Here is a 17,663-nt window from a genome sequence, read left to right on the forward strand (position 1 = left end):
AACATAAGCCAACTTTTTATTTTTATTAAAAATGAACACTTGTAGAACACATCAATTGCTCTGGCCACCAAATCTAGAATTTGAGGGTGGGGGTGACCTTTGGGACAGGGTACAAAGAGCCCAGATTGCGGTGGTGTTTATCGCGGACGGATGCCTCGCGGTGTCTTCAGGATTGCTTCTCTGATTCCTTCTGGCTGAGTGTGGTTCTTCTACTCCTGCCACCCCTGGAGTCCCATCTTTTGAAAAACAGCGTGTGTTGCACCACATGGGCCCATGCATTAAGGGCAAATGCTTGCAGAAAATGCCCTCCTTGGTTTGGGTAGAGGGTGGAGTTCTCTCCCAGGGGACATTCCTGGGAGTCCAGAACTTTCCCTTCTGCGATTCCCTTGAGCAGGACCAACAGAGGCCGCTCCTCTTGCCTGGAGGCCACCTTGGTCCTTCATCAGAAATAAGTGCCTTTATTGTTATTATGTCCAGCCTTGGCTTAGCAGGGCACTTGTTTCCAGCAGGAGCAACAAGGGAGCTGAGGAAAAAAGGCTGCTGCTGCTGCTGCTACTGTTGACTCTTCCCTTCAGCTTGACAGCCTGTATTAGTTTTTATTAGGACGTTTGCCTGCAAAGGCGGCCGCGGTTTTTTCTTTCTGCCTTTCTCCTCTCCCCTGTCATTTATGGTGCGCCCCGGAGTGATTGGGGTCAGGCTGTCCATCACAGCCGCCACGAAGGTCACGGCTGCTGCGGCAGGAACTCGGGGGCCGCCAGCCGTCACTGTCACAGATGTCTTTCTTTCGGCACACTCAATAGCTCCCCACCTCCCTGCCCCACAAAGAGCAGACCCCGCAGCAAAGAACGCCGAGTGTGATTTTTGTTAATTAGGATTCCAAGCAACAAATGCCTCCCCTTGGGGAGTAGTGGGGGTGGGAGGAGGACAAGGAATGTGTACAAGGAGTTGGGGGGGGGGGGAGCAGAGGAGGAGGGGGCGGCACTCCTTGCCTCAAACTAGGAGCGTTTAGAGTTGCTCCCTGGTTTGTCTGTCGTGATGCCCTTGAGATAAGAACCTCTAAGGAGCCTGCTGGCTCAGGCCCCTGCTCCACCTAGTCCAGCGCCCTGTTCTCACAGGGGTCAAACAGATGCCCCAGGGAGAAAGCCACAAGCAGGATCTGGCCACAAGAGCCCTCTTCCCTCCTGCCCTTTCCAGCAACTGCAGTTCAGAAGCATGGCAGCAGAGGTAGTAGCCACAGATCGCCTTCTCCTCCTCCATGATTGTGTCTAATCCCCATTTAAAACCATCCAGCTTGGTGGCCGTCCCAGCCAGGGTGATCCATAGGTTGACCGGGCACTGCATCAATAAGGGCTTTGCTCTGTCCTGAATCTCCCAGCCTTCAGCTTCATCGGAGGCTCATTGATACGATAATCTTTATTGTCATTGTCCCATACAGAACAACGAAATTGAAAAAATCAATCAGACATTCAAAGACCCACAAGCCTGCTATCCCAGCCTGGTTAGCCCCGAAAAACTCTGATACCCCATAATTGAATACAATATACTCACATAAAGACTACCTTACACTGCGTTTACATCCTTTCCTTCCTACGCTCTTTCCTTATATTGACGGATTCCTTGTCACTCTGCTCTCACAAAAAACCCCTTGGCCACGTGTCTGGCTTGTCTTGGCACACGGCACCCTTCCGAGTCTTGAGAATTGGGTTAGTGCCCCTTTTGGTCCCTTTGGGTGCTGTGCTCACCCAGACTCAGATAGGCGCATGCCAGGAAGCACACCCCTGTTGATTCCTGTTTCTAGGAACATGACTTGGGCCTCACTCTGGACGCCATTTGGGATGCCGCAGTCACGTCCCTGCGGACTGTTCCACTGGATTGCAGCTGCCGTACATTAACACATGTTGAGGTCTCCACTTGCTACATCTTCCTTTATTTCCCCATGCTTTCAGACTTGGGACCGTTCCTGGATGTATGAAATACATGTAACTTGTTCTGGAATTTGACCAGGAGCTCTTATGGCAGTTTATATGAAACAATCAGTGACAGTTTTCAAAAATTCGACATGGTTCCATTTATAATAAAGGTAAAGGGACCCCTGACCATTAGGTCCAGTCGTGACCGACTCTGGGGTTGTGGCGCTCATCTCGCTTTACTGGCCGAGGGAGCCGGCGTACATCTTCCAGGTCATGTGGCTAGCATGACTAAGCTGCTTCTGGCGAACCAGAGCAGCGCACGGAAATGCCATTTACCTTCCTGCTGGAGCGGTACCTATTTATCTACTTGCACTTTGACGGGCTTTCAAACTGCTAGGTTGGCAGGAGTAGGGACCGAGCAACGGGAGCTCACCCCGTGGCAGGGATTTGAACCGGCGACCTTCTGATTGGCAAGTCCTAGGCTCTGTAGTTTAAGCCACAGCGCCACCCGCACCCCTCCATTTATAGTAGTGTAACATAAAAAGAGAGTGAATCAGAGGTCCCTGTTCCTCCTCACCCTTCTCCCCCCCCCCCCCAATTTGGGACTTCATCCTTGTGGGCTCAGTTCAGCTTCTGCCGGGATGTCACTTCCTCTGTGATGAGAGGCTGAAATCTCCATCCTCAACTGCACAACATGCGCACCCTCAGGGTGCAAAACGTTGCTCGCCATCAGGACTCGTCTGGCTCATTCTGTTCCGCCGTCATGAGAATTCAGAATTGCCATTTGCTGGAATCACAATTCCCTCAGGTCCTCAGTCTGCCTGGATGGCAAACACGTTGTTTTTGATGCTGGGTTTTTGAAAGGGCCACTTGACCCTCTAGTATTATCTGGTTCCAAAGCAATGCTTGGTTCACTGCCCCTTTAAGCAATTTCTCTTCTTCACGTCTCTCTCTGCCTTTCAGCTCCACCGAAGTGGATGACATGATTCGGAAATCGACCAACTTGCTGCTGACTCGAACGCTGAGCAACTGCTTGCAGAACGTCATCAAGAGGAGGAACGTCGGCCTGACGGAGGCGAGTGCTCTGCTTTCGGACATGTGTGTGTGTGTTTGTTTGCCCCTGCCTTCATAGTTACTTCAGATAGGGGAGCATGAATTCTGTGCGCCTTCTCCCCAGCTTCGTGGGCCTCGCCTGAAAGGAGGAGCAATTTTCAGCAGTCCTGTAGAAAGCCCCCTCTCTACACACCAGATTTATGTCTTTTTTTTTTTTTTTTTAAGTAATTTTTATTTTTCCACATAAAAAACAAACATAACAATAACATAAACAAAAACAATAACAAACATATAAAATGGACCTCCCCATACCACCCCTTTTCTGCATCCTTATTTCAGATTTTTCAGCAACTTTTTAGTCAAACAATGTATACCTTTTTTTCCATCAATTAAATTTTCTTTAACTTAGTATTAACAGCTGTAGCTCTTTACCTCTTATTGCCCTGAACCTTAGTTTTCATCCAAATTACAACGATTTTTAAGATATTCTTTAAATTTACTCCAATCTTCTTCCACCGCCTCCTTCCCCCGGTCTCGAATTCTGCCAGTCATCTCCGCCAATCCCATATAATCGATCACCTTCGACTGCCATTCTTCCAGCGTGGGTAGTTCTTGCGTTTTCCAATACTTTGCTAGGAGAATTCTTGCTGCTGTTGTGGCGTACATAAAAAATGTCTTGTCCTTCCTTGACACCATTTGGCCCACCATGCCCAAGAGAAAAGCTTCTGGTTTCTTGAAAAAGGTTCTCTTGAGAACTTTCTTAATTTCATTATAGATCATTTCCCAGAATGCCTTAATCTTCGGGCAGGTCCACCAAAGGTGAAAGAAGGTTCCCTCAGTTTCATTACATTTCCAGCATTTGTTACTGGGCAAATGATAGATCTTCGCTAACTTAGCAGGAGTCATGTACCACCTGTAGATCATTTTCATAATGTTTTCTCTTAAGGCATTACATGCCGTAAATTTAACACCAGTGGTGCACAACTGCTCCCAGTCAGCAAGCTCAATATCATGTCCAATATCTTGTGCCCATTTAATCATACTAGACTTCACCATTTCATCTTGAGTATTCCACTTCAGCAACAAATTATACATCCTTGATAGGTTTTTAGTATTGGGTTCTAACAATTCTGTTTCTAGTTTGGATCTCTCCATCTGGAAGCCTATCTTTCTGTCCTGTTTAAATGCTTCATTTATTTGTCTATAATGTAGCCAATCTCTCACCTTGTCTTTCAACTCCTCAAAACTTTTCAGTTTCAGTTGTTCACCATCCTGTACTATAATTTCAGAATATTTAGGCCAATGTGGCCCCATATTCAATTTTTTCACCTCTTTGGCTTCCATAGGTGACAACCACCTGGGGGTTTTACTTTCAAGTAAATCTTTATATCGAATCCAAACATTGTACAAAGCTTTCCTGACAACATGATTTTTGAAACCTTTATGAGATTTTACCTTATCATACCATAGATATGCATGCCAACCAAATCTATTATCAAATCCTTCAAGATCCAAGATGTCTGCATTCTCGAGGCGCAGCCATTCTTTCAACCAGCAGAATGCTGCTGATTCATAGTACAGTTTTAAGTCTGGCAGGGCAAAGCCTCCTCTATCTTTAGCATCTGTTAAAATCTTAAATTTTATTCTAGGCTTTTTGCCCTGCCAGACAAACTTGGATATGTCTTTCTGCCACCTCTTGAAACAATCCATCTTGTCTATTATTTGTAAAGTCTGAAACAAAAATAACATTCTAGGCAATACATTCATTTTGATAACGGCGATTCTTCCTAATAGAGAAAGTTTCAATCCTGACCATGTGTCTAGATCTTTCTTAACTTCTGACCAACATTTATCATAGTTGTCTTTAAATAGATTCACGTTTTTCGATGTCAGATTTACCCCCAAATATTTAACTTTTTTTGCTAACCCCAAACCAGTTTCTTTTTGGAATGCCTCTTTTTCCTCATTTGTTAGATTTTTCTCCAGCACTTTAGTTTTTTGTTTATTCAATTTAAATCCTGCAACTTGACCAAATATTTCTATCAGTTCTAAAACTCTTTTTGTACTAGTGTTCGGCTGCTGTAATGTTAAGACTAAGTCATCTGCAAATGCTCTTAACTTATACTCTTTCGCTCCGAACTGAATTCCTTTTACCAACTGGTCCTTTCTAATCATGTTTAACAATATCTCCAAGACTGTAATAAAAAGTAAGGGAGAAATGGGGCATCCTTGTCGTGTTCCTTTCTCTATAGCTATCTCTTCAGTTACCACATTATTCACAATTAGTTTTGCCTTCTGTTTAGAATATATTGCACTTATACCATTTTCAAAACCTTGGCCTACCCCCATCCCCTGGAGATTCTTTTTCATAAAGCTCCAACAAATGTTGTCAAAGGCTTTCTCCGCGTCCACAAAAATCAATACTGCTTTTCTATTAATGTTTGTTTCCAATAACTCCACAATGTCAATTATATTCCTTACATTGTCCGACATGTGTCTTCCCGGGAGAAAGCCAGCTTGATCTTTATGAATCTCACCTATCAACACTTTCTTAAGTCTTTTTGCTAAAATGTCTGCAAATATTTTGTAATCCACATTTAAAAGTGAGATCGGGCGGTAGTTTTTAACCTGGTTCTTTTCAGTCTCAGTTTTTGGTATAAGTGATATAAAAGCCTCTCTCCACGATTCAGGTGCCCCCTTCCCTTCCAGTATCTCATTGCATACTTCTTTCAATGGTTGTACTAGACAGTCTTTCAAAACCTTGTAATATTTAGCCGTCAGGCCATCTGGTCCTGGAGATTTTCCCAATTGTGTCTTTTGAATGGCTTCCTCTATTTCTTGTTCTGTTATTTTTTGATTCAAAATCAGCCTGTTCTGTTCCGAGATTTTTGGTAGTCCATAATTTTCCAAAAATTCATCTATCTCTTGTTCCTTCACAGGCCCTTGTGAATATAATTTCCTGAAATAACTTTGAAAACAGTTACTTATCTCATTCGGCTTACATATACTCCTTCCATCCTCCTCCAGACAAGTAACAGTGTTCAGTTTCTGTCTTTTTTTCAATTGCCATGCAAGAAGCTTCCCACATTTATCTGCTGATTCAAATGTCCTCTGTCTCATTTGTTTAATTTTCCATTCTATCTCTTGGTTTGTAAGTTCCATATACTGCATCTGATAATATTTTATTTCTCTCAATATTTCATGAGACTTTGGATTGGACCTCAATTTCTTTTCTCCTTCCTTCATCTTTTCCAGAATTCTACTTTTCCTTTCATTTTGTTTTTTCTTCTTAATTGAATTCTGTTGTATCAGGAAGCCTCGCATCACGGCTTTACTTGCGTCCCAAATTATTCTTTTTTCAACTTTTGTTCTTAAGTTAATCTCAAAATAATCTTTCAATGTCCTTAGGGCCTTTTCACAAATTTGTTCATCTCTAAATAGGAAGTCATTCATTCTCCACCTAAAGGATCCAGTTGTTGTCAATTTCATTTCCATCTTCACTGCGTTATGGTCGGAGCAGGTTTTTGGGCAGATTTCCACTTTTTTTATCTTTGCAGCCATCACACTAGATACCCAGATTTGGTCGATTCTTGTCCATGTCATTTTAGATTCCGAGAAAAAAGTTCCCTCTCTTTCGAGAGGGTTTCTAGTCCTCCAAATATCTATTAGGTCCATATTTTCTGTCATCTCAAAAAAGATCTTTGGTAATCTACCTTCTTTAGAGATCATTTGTCTTTGTGCTTTATCCATATTTGTAGAGACCACTCCATTCATGTCCCCCATCATTATTATTTTGCAGTCGAGATAGTCCATCAAAGTCCCATGCAACTTCTTAAAAAATTCTGCCTTCCCGTCATTTGGCGCGTATACTCCAACAACCAAATACTTTTCTCCTTGAATCTGTACTTCAATTGCCAAATATCTTCCTTCTTCATCTTTAAATTTGATTTTTGGATCCAATTTTTCTTTTGCATAAATCACAACTCCTCTCTTTTTGACTTTGTCAGAAGATATAAATTCTTGTCCTAATCTTTTATTCACGAGCAATTTTCTATGTGTCCTGATTATATGAGTTTCCTGTAGACATATCAAATCCAATTGCTCTTTTTTCAAGATATGAAAAACTTGACGTCTTTTTCGGGGATGGTTCAAACCATTACAATTCCAACTAAGAAGTTGCAGTGACATCTTGATTATTAAGCGTTTGTCCCTCCGACTGCCCCAAGTTTGTCTTCTTCTTCAGTTGTTGATTGTGGTAGGCCGTATGATAAGTTTGCTATATCCACTGGTTCTCCCCCTTCTGCTGTTAGTCCTTGTGCCGTTCCTTTCTGCAGGTCCTCCAAATTTCTCTCCAAGAAATCTTCTTTCTCCTGTACTGTTCTTATTCTCACCTTCTTCCCTTTATAGTTAAAGGACAATCCCTGTGGGAACTCCCACCTGAAAGGTATGTAATTTTTCCTCAGCAAATTGGCAAGATCTCTATAAAAGGTTCTCACTTCCAAGATGTATCTAGGAATATCTTTAAAAATCAGAGCTTGAGTGTTCTCAATGACCAAAGCTTTTTGGTAATGCAGGTTCAATATCTTATCTCTCTCCTGCTTGGTTCTTAGGGTAATCAGACAATCCCTTGCCCTTTTAACTTGTTTTCTGCCAAGTCTGAAAGCCGTTGTTATTTCTATTTCATCATCTTCCAAATCCTCTCGCCAATTTTCCAAAATTGCCTCTGTGAGGAATTCCTTCAGGTCGTCCCCTTCGTTCTCTGGAACTTGCCTTAGTTTCAAATTTCGTTCTTTCCTCTGTAATTCCAATAGGGAGAGAGCTGCCTCATGCTCATTCACTTTTTTCTCAATCGGCGCAAGTTTCCCCTGTGTCTCTTCTGCAATTGCCTTCGCACTCGTAGCAATTTTCCTAGTTTCTGTAGATTCCTGAATCAGTCTATTAATAGATTCCGTATTAGTTGTCACAGATGTAGTATTCAAGTCCAGTCTCACTGTCAATTCTGTCAATTTTTTTGTATTTTCTGTGGATTGCTTTGTTAAAGCCTCAAGGGATTGATTAATTTTCAGTAGTGCCTGTGTCCTAGAATCCATTGATGCAGCTGTTGAGCTTTCTGGTGCCGGCACTGTTTGGCCAGAAATTGAGGCTCTTTTCTTTTGTGTTACCTTAGTTTTAGATCTGGTTCTTATCTCCTCAGCTGTGCCGCTCATGTCCCAAGGTCGTTCTCACAGGAAAAACTCGCGATGGAAAATCCCACTGTTAGTCACACTTTTCCCCTCTTGATCCTCAAGAGGGAGCAATTAACAATGTCCAAATTCGGGGAAACAAAGAAACAGGAAGCCAAATGTGAAAAGTCCGAAGTCCGCCATTAAAGTTATTAAAAACACTTTTCCTCTGATGGATTTAATTAATCAGTTTCACTAATAAAGTCCCCTTCAAGTTCTACAACTTTATCCAACTTTCCGACTTTTTAATAATGCTCTTAAAAGACCCATTCCTCCCGGTGTTCACTCCTGGCAGGTCGTCCCGGGGGAGTCAGGGCGATGGGAAACCTTGTTTCCTTTTCAAATTAAAGAGTATCTTCACAAGACTGTCTTTCCCCCCCTTCTCTTGCCGATCGGGGGGGAAGGATACATTTGACAGGTCAGGGTTAAAAGTTCAACTGTAACTTTCTTGCAACTGCAGCGAGGTCTGACGTTGCTTTAGATTTCTGCAGTCCGGGGGGGGCAGACTTCCTTATTTTATGCCGTCCCGTTTTCAGCCAAATTTTTTAAAATTTTGTTGTACCGTCTTTTTTCCGCTCTTACTCACGGGTGTTCAGTCCGAATTTTCTTTTCAGGAAGGAATCGACGCTCTCCGCTTATGGCGACGCGGCTTCACTCTGCGAGCTGGGTTGCGACTCTCAGCACCGCGCTCACACCCGATGCCGCTACGGAGCCTTTAAAAAGGCTCTTTCGCAATACCGGGGGGCGCAAAAGGTGCCCGCCGAGTCTCCTTGTTCACAGGCTTCAGCGCCTGTGATTTTAGGGGTCCCCCGCTCGCCGTAGCGGGTCAGACCCGAACTCACAGAGCAGTCCTGCCTCGGAGCTCGAGGCAAGGACCGCCATTAAGCGCTGGCGCCGACCGGAAGTCTCCACACCAGATTTATGTCTTCTCCTGCGTCCCACCTACTTCCTTGCCTTGGACACAGGATCTCTCATGTCCGGATCTCAAACACCCCATCATTTCCACCCTCCACATTAAGGCCATTCCTTGTGCTGCTCCACAACACAGATGTTTCTTGGAGTGGTGGTGGTAGCTTCTCATGCCTGCTAAAACCGAAGGTCCAGGTGTCCTCTTAGCAGTTCCTTGAAGGAGCTCTCCGTGATGCACCTGCCAAATAAGGTGGGGCCCCACTGATCAGTGGGGACGTGGGGTCTGGGAGAGCCTGCATGCAACATGCGTGACTAAAAGCTGAATGTGGTGGTGGTGGTGGTGGGGCTTGCTACCCCCAGCGTGAGTAGATCTGCGATTGCACTTCACCCTCAAGAGATCTTGCACCCATGCGCTGCACTCTCCACCCAGCCTCACCTAATCTCACTAACCCACAAACAGCCAACCTTCTTGGCTTAATAAGGTGGTGGCAAAAGGGGTAGTTAGATTCAGTGGAACCTCAGCTCCCAAACGCCTTCGGAGCCGAACGTTCCAGCTCCCGAATGAATGAAAACCGGAAGTAATTGTTTCAAATGTTCTTTGGAAGCCCAACGCTCAGCGTGGCTTCCGTGGCTTCTGATTGGCTGCAGGAAGCTGCTGCAGCCAATCAGAAGCTGCGCCTTGGTTCCCGAACTGTTTCGGGAATCGAACAAACTCCCGGAACAGATTAAGTTTGGGAACCAAGGTTCCACTGTATTTGTTAGAGGCCTGGCAGGAGTGGGGAGAGGCCTTGGAATGGAAGCAAGTTGGTTTCAAAAAAAGGGAAGATGATCAAAAGTAGCTGAGATGGAGCCCTACAACTGATGCAAATCCCCCTTCTTTAGTGTAAAATCCCCAGCACCCGGGGGGGGGGGCAGGGAGGGGAAGGCAGGACGAGAAAAAGAGGTTCTGGTTTTCTTTTGTTGTATTGCCCCTCCTTAGAAATACCTGCAGCCACCTCTAATGTCAGGCGCTGGAGCATTTTTATCTCCCCCCTCCAGCCCAAGAAAAAAATAACAGGGCATGTTTTGCAGCAGTCACAAACCCTCAAATCCTGAGACAACCAAATTGGCTCTTTCTTAATTGCCCCTCCGAGTGCCTGCAGGTTTTCCTAAAGAGCCTTGTCTGAGCTGGGGGGAGGCAGGGAGGAGCTGTCACTCAGGCTCCTGTCACTTAAGACTTATTGGCAAAGGGCTTCAGATCTACTGTCTTGCTTTTTTTTCTTCCTGTAGCCAGATTGCCTTTTAATGGGATTGGAGACGAACTGAATTTAGAAAATTCATTAGAGTTTTTCTTCTGCCTCTAGCAGAAATCCTTGGGAAATTCCTTCCCAGAGAGCCGTGAATGGCTTAGAAACATCACCTGCTGGAGAAAAGAGACCTGTTTCTCTGACTCTTTGTCCAGACCTATTGTGTTCTGCCAGAGGCTGTGTCTGAATGACCGCAGGTGCCCATTGTGGGTTGCCTTGGTTTTATCTGCCCTGCTGTTGGTTGTTGAAAAACCAAAGTGTGAAATGTGTGTCTGCTCCTTTTCCAGCTGGTCCAGATTATTATCAACACGACGCACTTGGAGAAGTCCTGCAGGTTCCTTGAGGAATTCATAACCAACATCACCAACGTCCTGCCAGAAACCGTCCACACGACCAAGTTATATGGAACGACCACCTTCAAGGTGAGGCTGGTGCCATGTGCTGGTGGGAAGTTCTGCTAAAGGTACAATAACCAAGCGTATTGAAGAACAAGCCCTGCTGAAGCGGAGCCAGCATGGCTTCTGCAAAGTCAAACCCCGTGCCAGGAACCTATTAGAGTTCTTTGAGAATGTCAGCAGGCATATAGATGGAGGTGATTTGGTTAACATAGAGCCATGGAATCGTAGAATTGTAGAGTTGGAAGGGACCCCGAGTGTCATTTATTCCAAACCCCCTGCAATGCAGGAATCTCAGCTAAAGCATCCATGACAGATGGCCGTCCAACCACTGCTTAAATACCTCCAATGAAGGAGAGTCCCCCACCACCTGAGGGAGACTGTTCCACCGTTGAGCAGCTCTTACTTTCAGAAAGTTCTTCCTGGTGTTTAGTCGGAATCTCCTTTCTTGAAACTTGAATCCATTGGTTCTGGTCCTACCCTCCAGAGCAGGAGAAAACAAGCTTGCTCCATCTTCCATGTGATGGAATACCTTTAGGTATTTGAAGATGGCTCTCATATCTCCTCTCAGTCTCCTCTTTATGGGGTTAAATTGGGTATAATTCCCTTAACTGTTCTTCATAAGGCTTCATTTCCAGACCCTGGATCATTTTGATTGCCCACCTCCGCACACCTTCCAACTTGTCAACATCCTTCTTAAATTGTGGTGCCCAGAATTGGACACAGGATTCCAGGTGTGGCCTGACCAAGGCAGAAGAGAGTGGGACTATGACTTCCCTTGATCTGGACACTAGACTTCTGTTGATACAGCCCATAATAGCATTAGCTTTTTTTTGCTGCTGCCGAAGCACTGTTGACTCACGTTAAGCTTGTGGTCCACCAAGACCTCTAGATCTTTTTCATCTGTACTGCTAGTAAACTGGGTGTCCCACATCCTGTATTTGTGCCTCTGGTTCTTCCTGCCTAAGAGCAGAACCTTATACTTGGACTTCCAAGAATGATTGCTATTTGGACCTGAGCTTTTTAACTTGTGCATAAATGATCTAGAGTAAGAGCTGAGCAGAGAAGTTGCCAAGTTTGATCGCAAATTGTTTAGGGCCATTAAAGCTCGCCACCATTGTCAAAGGGTTTTCTTTTACTTGCATATTTATTTATTATATAAGCTACGTTTAGTACCTGCCCTTCACAAAAGACCCCAGGGAGGTTACATCCTCCTGAAGGATCCTGGAGGCAGTCATGGATGGTCCACCTCACTCAAAGAATTCCAGTTGCGATGCCTCATTTCCTGCTGAGCCTTCTTTTCTTCCTCAGGATGCTCGCCATGCTGCAGAGGAGGAGATCTACACGAACTTGAACCAGAAGATCGACCAGTTCTTGCAGCTTGCAGATTATGACTGGATGGCCGTTGAGGCAGGTTCAAAGGCCAGCGACTACCTGGTGGACCTCATTGCCTTCCTGCGCAGCACCTTCGCGGTCTTTACACACCTGCCTGTAAGTATGTCTCGGAACAGGAAGGTTCTTCTTCTTCTCCCTCTCCCTCCTCTTTCTCTTCTTCTTTTCGGGAACCTCTGTTCCAGTTGCATGCCTCCTGAGCTACCACAGATGCAGCTGGCAGGAGAGGATGATGTTAGGAGCCTCCCCAGAGGTGGTGAAGGCAAAACCAAGGGCCAGAGCTGTTCCCTAGTGCATTTAGCTGGGGACAACAGTCTCCTTCTCCTGCAGCTGGTCAGCAACTGCTTTTGCTGGCGGAGGAGGATGACATCCAAGCCTCATCTTCACATTGTGCTCGATGGGTCTTTCCACAAGCATTTCAATGCCAAAAGCCACTTGGGAAAACCCTGCTGCCTCCGTCCCCGGCTTCTCTCTGTGTCCTGCTGAGTCTTGCTTGCCATGTGTCATTCGCAGGAACAATTTCCTCTCTAGGATTAAACTCTGAAAGACCAGATCTCCCTGTTTGCAGCAGAATCAGGCTGTGCTTGGTGTAGACTGGCTAGCACCTCTCCTGTCGCACACCCCTGAGCAGTTTTTCAACTTTAAAAAAGCTGTTTGTTCTAAGCGAATTGGTAACACTGAGCATAAGTGCTGTATTATATATATAATGCAACCGCAATACTTTTTCAAAGGCAGGCAAGCCTGTCTGAATCATAGGAGGGAGTGGCAATCATGCCACCAAATAAGGGTCCAGTTCAATGGTTGGTATGTCTCTGAAGCGCTGGGCAAAGGGCGGAGGAAGGTGAAACTGCCTGAGGGTACCTCTGCACCCGCTTTCCATCTTCTAGTGGTGTGGCATATTCTACTGGAGAAGCAGATTGTGGCCATTCTGAAGATGCTCTTAGCTCTCTGCAGACGATTTTTCCGAGGTTAAACCATGCATGAGAGAGCAGGATCGCACCTGCTGGCCTTGCCCCACTCCGTCCTCTGTGCAGGATCAGTCTGATCTCATTGGTGGGGCTTTTCCCCACTGTCGTTCCCTTTGGCTGCCACTCAACGACTTGAGCTTTTGTCGTTGTTTTGGATATACTTTGGGGATTGTGGAGACTGCAGTGGTGAAGTTATCTACCCTTCAGTCCAGGCTCAGGAAGTATTTCGCAAATCTCGGGGGTTCCGCTTCTCTGTTGTGCATTTTCCTTGGAGCCAGGTGCCCCCCACCCCCGCCAAGTCCAGGCCTCAGAACGAAGTGGGGACAGAAATAGAGGATGGTGCAAAAAGAGAGTTCAGATCTGTGTGTGTGAGAGAGGTGGGGAGTGAGGTCCCCAGTTTTCCCACCCATGTAATTTGGATGCTCCTTTCACATTAGTGGCAAATGGGAGAAGAAGTGAGCAAACGTACACATCAACGCTGTCAACGTTTCCCTTATTCCGAATAGGATTCCTCGCAAGAAAAGGGAAAAGTTGACAGCTATGAACATACAACAGGGTGAAATTAGTATCCATCGTCAGTGGCTACATTTCAGTGAAATGTGAGCATGCAGAGTCCGTTGGGATTTTGTGAGCATGCAGAGTCCGTGGATCTTGCACGCGATATTTAGCTTTGGTCACTGCATAGCCTGACGTTGAAGGGGTCTCTCTCGCCCGCCCTGCTTTCCCTGGGACAGGGTTGGGGAGAGCCCCACTCCTCAGTCGAGGTCTGGCTTATAGAGCCCTCCAGTTGGTGGTCTCCTTTAGCAGCTCAGCTCTGCGGGGGATGCTTTTCCGCCAGAGCATAAAGCATCCCTAACGTGGAGATGTGCGGGAATGCAGGACGTGTCTGCGATGATTTATGGGATGGGTCTGGAGCGATTAATCTTCCTTAAACCATTAATGATGTTCTCCCAGATTGATCAGGACATTCTCAAAGTGGGGCTGGGAGAGACCGAGCGGAAACGGTTTCCCCTGCTTTCAGGTGGGTGTTTCTGTTCTCCTGCCCAGAGATGGTCTGGTGGGGAGCTTGGAGGTGGCTGCAAAGAGTCTGGACAGGACGTGCTCCCCCAAAGAGGGTGGCACGACCCCTCTGGTCCTGACGGACGCTTCTCCATCCTGCTGCTTCCTCACTGGGTGCTGGCTTGAGAAGAGGGCAGCAAATTGGAGCCGGGACCCGCACGCCTTGCGCTGTCAAATGCTCAAGCCCAGGGTGAAGAGTTCGCACATGAGGGTGGGGCCCTCCAGCCTCTTATGGCTGCCACCCAGAGAACTTCCATGGTGGTTTGGAGTAACCGTTTTCAGATGGCCTCAAAAGAGTGGAAAGCGCTCAGGGATGAAACCCTGGGCCTGGGACGCCCACCGAATGCCCTAGTCGAGCAGAGTGGTAGTGGTTCGCCACAAAGGAATGGGAGGCAAACCCCGGCACCCAAATCTAAAATAAAACCAGCTAGTATTTTTTTATATATATCTTTTTAAAGAGTCTCCAGCTCTTTTGAGAACGGGTCTCTGGTTGCCGGAGATGGCTATCATGGGCGAGAGAGAGAGAGAGAGGGAGCCCCTTTGTCCCTGGTGGCTGCCTGTTATTTTAATTTCATGTCAGACAAGTCGGAGTAAATCGCCCGGACAGATCTGCGCCAAGCGTGGGGATTTGTTGACTCTAAGCCTTTTGCAGATGGAAGGTTATGTCAACACCTATGGCGGGGCTGTCAGCTTAACAAAGCAAGGAAGTTTTTTATTTGTTGGGGAAAGGAGTGTTTTTCTGTTTTGATTTTTAAGTTTCCTTTAATCCTCGGAGGCTTGTATCTTGATAACCTTCTTGTGCGGGGTAATCGGGGAAGGTCAGGAGGTTACGGCGACCTGGGAAGGGGAAGTAATCTTTCAGCAATCCTCCCGGCCGTAATCGGCTCCAGCAGTTCAGCCTGAACTCTCTGCAAGGGGAGCCTGGTGCTCTCCCCCCCCCCTCAGCCTCTCCCTCGCTTCCCCCCCCTCCCCTGTTTACTTTGGGCCAGATGGTGAGCGCAGATTTCAGATGGAACCGTGAAAAATCTTTAAAAGTCTTGCTTGGGTCCAGGCCCTCCTTCGCGCGTCGATCTGGCCGTCGCCGTCCTTGCACAGAAAGCCTTTGCTTGCCCCTGGGTGGTGGAGAGCTTTGCGAAGTTTATTTCCCCATACAGTGGTACCTCGGGTTACAGACGCTTCAGGTTCCAGACTCCTCTAACCCAGAAATAGTACCTTGGGTTAAGAACTTTGCTTCAGGATGAGAACAGAAATTGCACGGCGGTGGCGGTGGCGCGGCAGCAGCAGCAGCAGCAGCAGGAAGCCCCATTAGCTAAAGTGGTGCTTCAGGTTAAGAACAGTTTCAGGTTAAGAACAGACCTCCAGAACAAATAAAGTTCTTAACCCGAGTAAAGTTCTTTACCACTGTAAAGGAAATTTGCCCCTTTGGATGGGCTCATCAGCGCATCTGTAATGCAGCTGCTCACGTATCCAAAATGTGAGGGAAACGGCACCTCCCGGTTTGGATACCAAAGCCCCATCATGACCTAGGAGCTGGTGGGCGAGGGGGGGCGCATATGTGGGGCAAGGGGGGAGGCTAAGCTGGGACCCACAGAACCCTTGCCTTGACCATAAGCTCCCTTGAGCAAGCCAGGCTTCCTCAGCTGCAGACCCCTCCCCCATCTGCAATATGAGGACAGTAAGACGGGCCTGCCTTGCAAGATTGCTGTCAGAAAAGGCGAGTGGCAGGCATCATGGCAGAAGTTTATACAATTATGCACGGCATGGAGAAAGTGGATAGAGGAAAGTTTTCTTCCCTCTCTGATAACCATAGAACATTCGAGGAGCTGAATGTTGAAAGATTCAGGACAGATAGAAAGGCCTTCCTCGCACAGTGCAGAGTTAAACTATGGAGGCACTAGCCCACTAGCTCGTGAGCCCAGCAGCAGAAACCCGCTGGGAAGGTGCCTTTGGCAAACGTTATTGAACCCCAGAGACACCCCTGGCTGGTGATGCCCCTCAGTTTGTGAACCCCCCCTCCCCCCCCCAGACACAAACAGCAGTCCTCCATCTGGCCCAGTGACCTGATCCCAGTGGCAGTTCCCCCTTCCTCCCTCCTCACTCAGATTTTATTATTATTAGTTATTAAATTCATATATCACCTTCATCCGAAGATCACAGGGCATTTTACAAGATGAACACCCACAAAGTATTTCTAGAAATATTTGTATACCACTGTGTCATAAACCCCCCCCCCATCAAAGCAATCAAAACATAAAACTATGCAATAAAAGCCATATAGAAAAGACTCAAGACAGAGATCAGTTAACTGTTGCAGAAAGAGGTCTTCTTAATTGTCTGCCTAGCCTTGGTGGAACAGACAACTTTTCTGCAGGCCTTGAGATGTAGAAACAGAAGGCACCTGCAGGATTTCTGTTGGCAGAGAGTTCCACCGGTGCCTCTGAATTCTCGCAAGCAAGGCCAGCCCCCTTCCCCTCCTCTGCAACTGCTGCTTGGAGCTCTTCTGCCTCTGACCTCAGGGCCGGGGTCCCCCTGTCCCCCAGATTGCTTCCCTTGTCCTTGGCCAGGCTGTCTGCGGAAGAGAAGCCGGTCCGTGACTCACCCAGGCAGCGCTTCCCTTCCTCCCTGCGGAGGAGGACGGTGCCAGCTGCTGCGTGGAGCCAGACCGCCCCCTCCCCCTGCCAGCCGGGTGGGTCTGTGTCTTCTGAAGCTTCCTGTCTTGACCTTCCCTCCCCAGGGGGATTCCTATGCCCACTCAGCCATGCCGGTGAGTATGCCCAGTGCGCTGCCCGCATTCCATGCCACCCTGCTTGCCCCTTGTCTGTTAGAAGGTTCCTTGAACCAGCTGAGGCCTGTGGGCCCAGGAGGCGGCAGGGTGGGGGGCCAGAGGAGGGAGCTCGGCGCCTTTATCCCAGGAGCAAAAGAAGCTCCAGGCGTCAGATCCCTCCGGAGCAAGGCAGCCACTACAGGCGTCCAGACATGGCCCAAGGCAGGTGGGTGGGGGGTGCAGGTGGTTCCCAAAGCACCCATCGTCCCTGCGGTGCCCTCCTTTGGCCAGAGGGTGGCACTCGAGTTCAGACGTGCTCTGAGGCTCCATTCCCCAGTTTGTCCATTCCCGGTTCCTCTGCCCGCAAGTCAGGGTGAGAGATCAGCAGGGCAAAGGCCACCCTGGAGGATGCAGGAGCAGAGGGCAGCCTCTTACGCAGGGCACCATGGAGCAGCAAAAGAGCTGGCAGGCTGCTTGGGCCAAGCTCCACTAACTGCAGCAGGCTGCCCTGGACCCAAAGTGTCTTCTCCAGCCTCACCTTGAAATCCTTTGAGGAAGGGCATTTCTTGCCTTTCAAAGTTCACGTCTTGCAGTCCTTGGACTGCCCCCAAATGGGAATTTTCTCTGTAAGATTCAGCCCCGGAACACCTCAAGCTTTGCTCCCTGTCCTCTCCTCACAGGTCAGAGGACTTGCATGGAGGACAG

General features: G+C 47.3%; 1 protein-coding gene across 3 annotated transcripts in view; it reads left to right on the plus strand.

Annotated features, from left to right (window-relative positions):
- EXOC6B (exocyst complex component 6B) overlaps window positions 1-17,663 on the plus strand; it is a 310,152-nt gene that overhangs the window by 128,374 nt on the left and 164,115 nt on the right. For all 3 annotated transcript variants that reach the window (XR_014501819.1, XR_014501820.1, XM_083398331.1), the window contains exons 16-18: window positions 2,874-2,985; window positions 10,668-10,802; window positions 12,087-12,266. Coding sequence is in view for 1 of the 3 variants with exons in the window: in XM_083398331.1 (XP_083254457.1) it covers window positions 2,874-2,985; window positions 10,668-10,802; window positions 12,087-12,266 (427 nt within the window). In the remaining 2 variants the exon portion in view is untranslated. The remainder of the gene's footprint in view (window positions 1-2,873; window positions 2,986-10,667; window positions 10,803-12,086; window positions 12,267-17,663) is intronic.

This window comes from Podarcis tiliguerta (assembly GCF_965153285.1).
Source record: "Podarcis tiliguerta genome assembly, chromosome: 9".
Classification (NCBI taxonomy): Eukaryota; Metazoa; Chordata; class Lepidosauria; order Squamata; family Lacertidae; genus Podarcis; species Podarcis tiliguerta.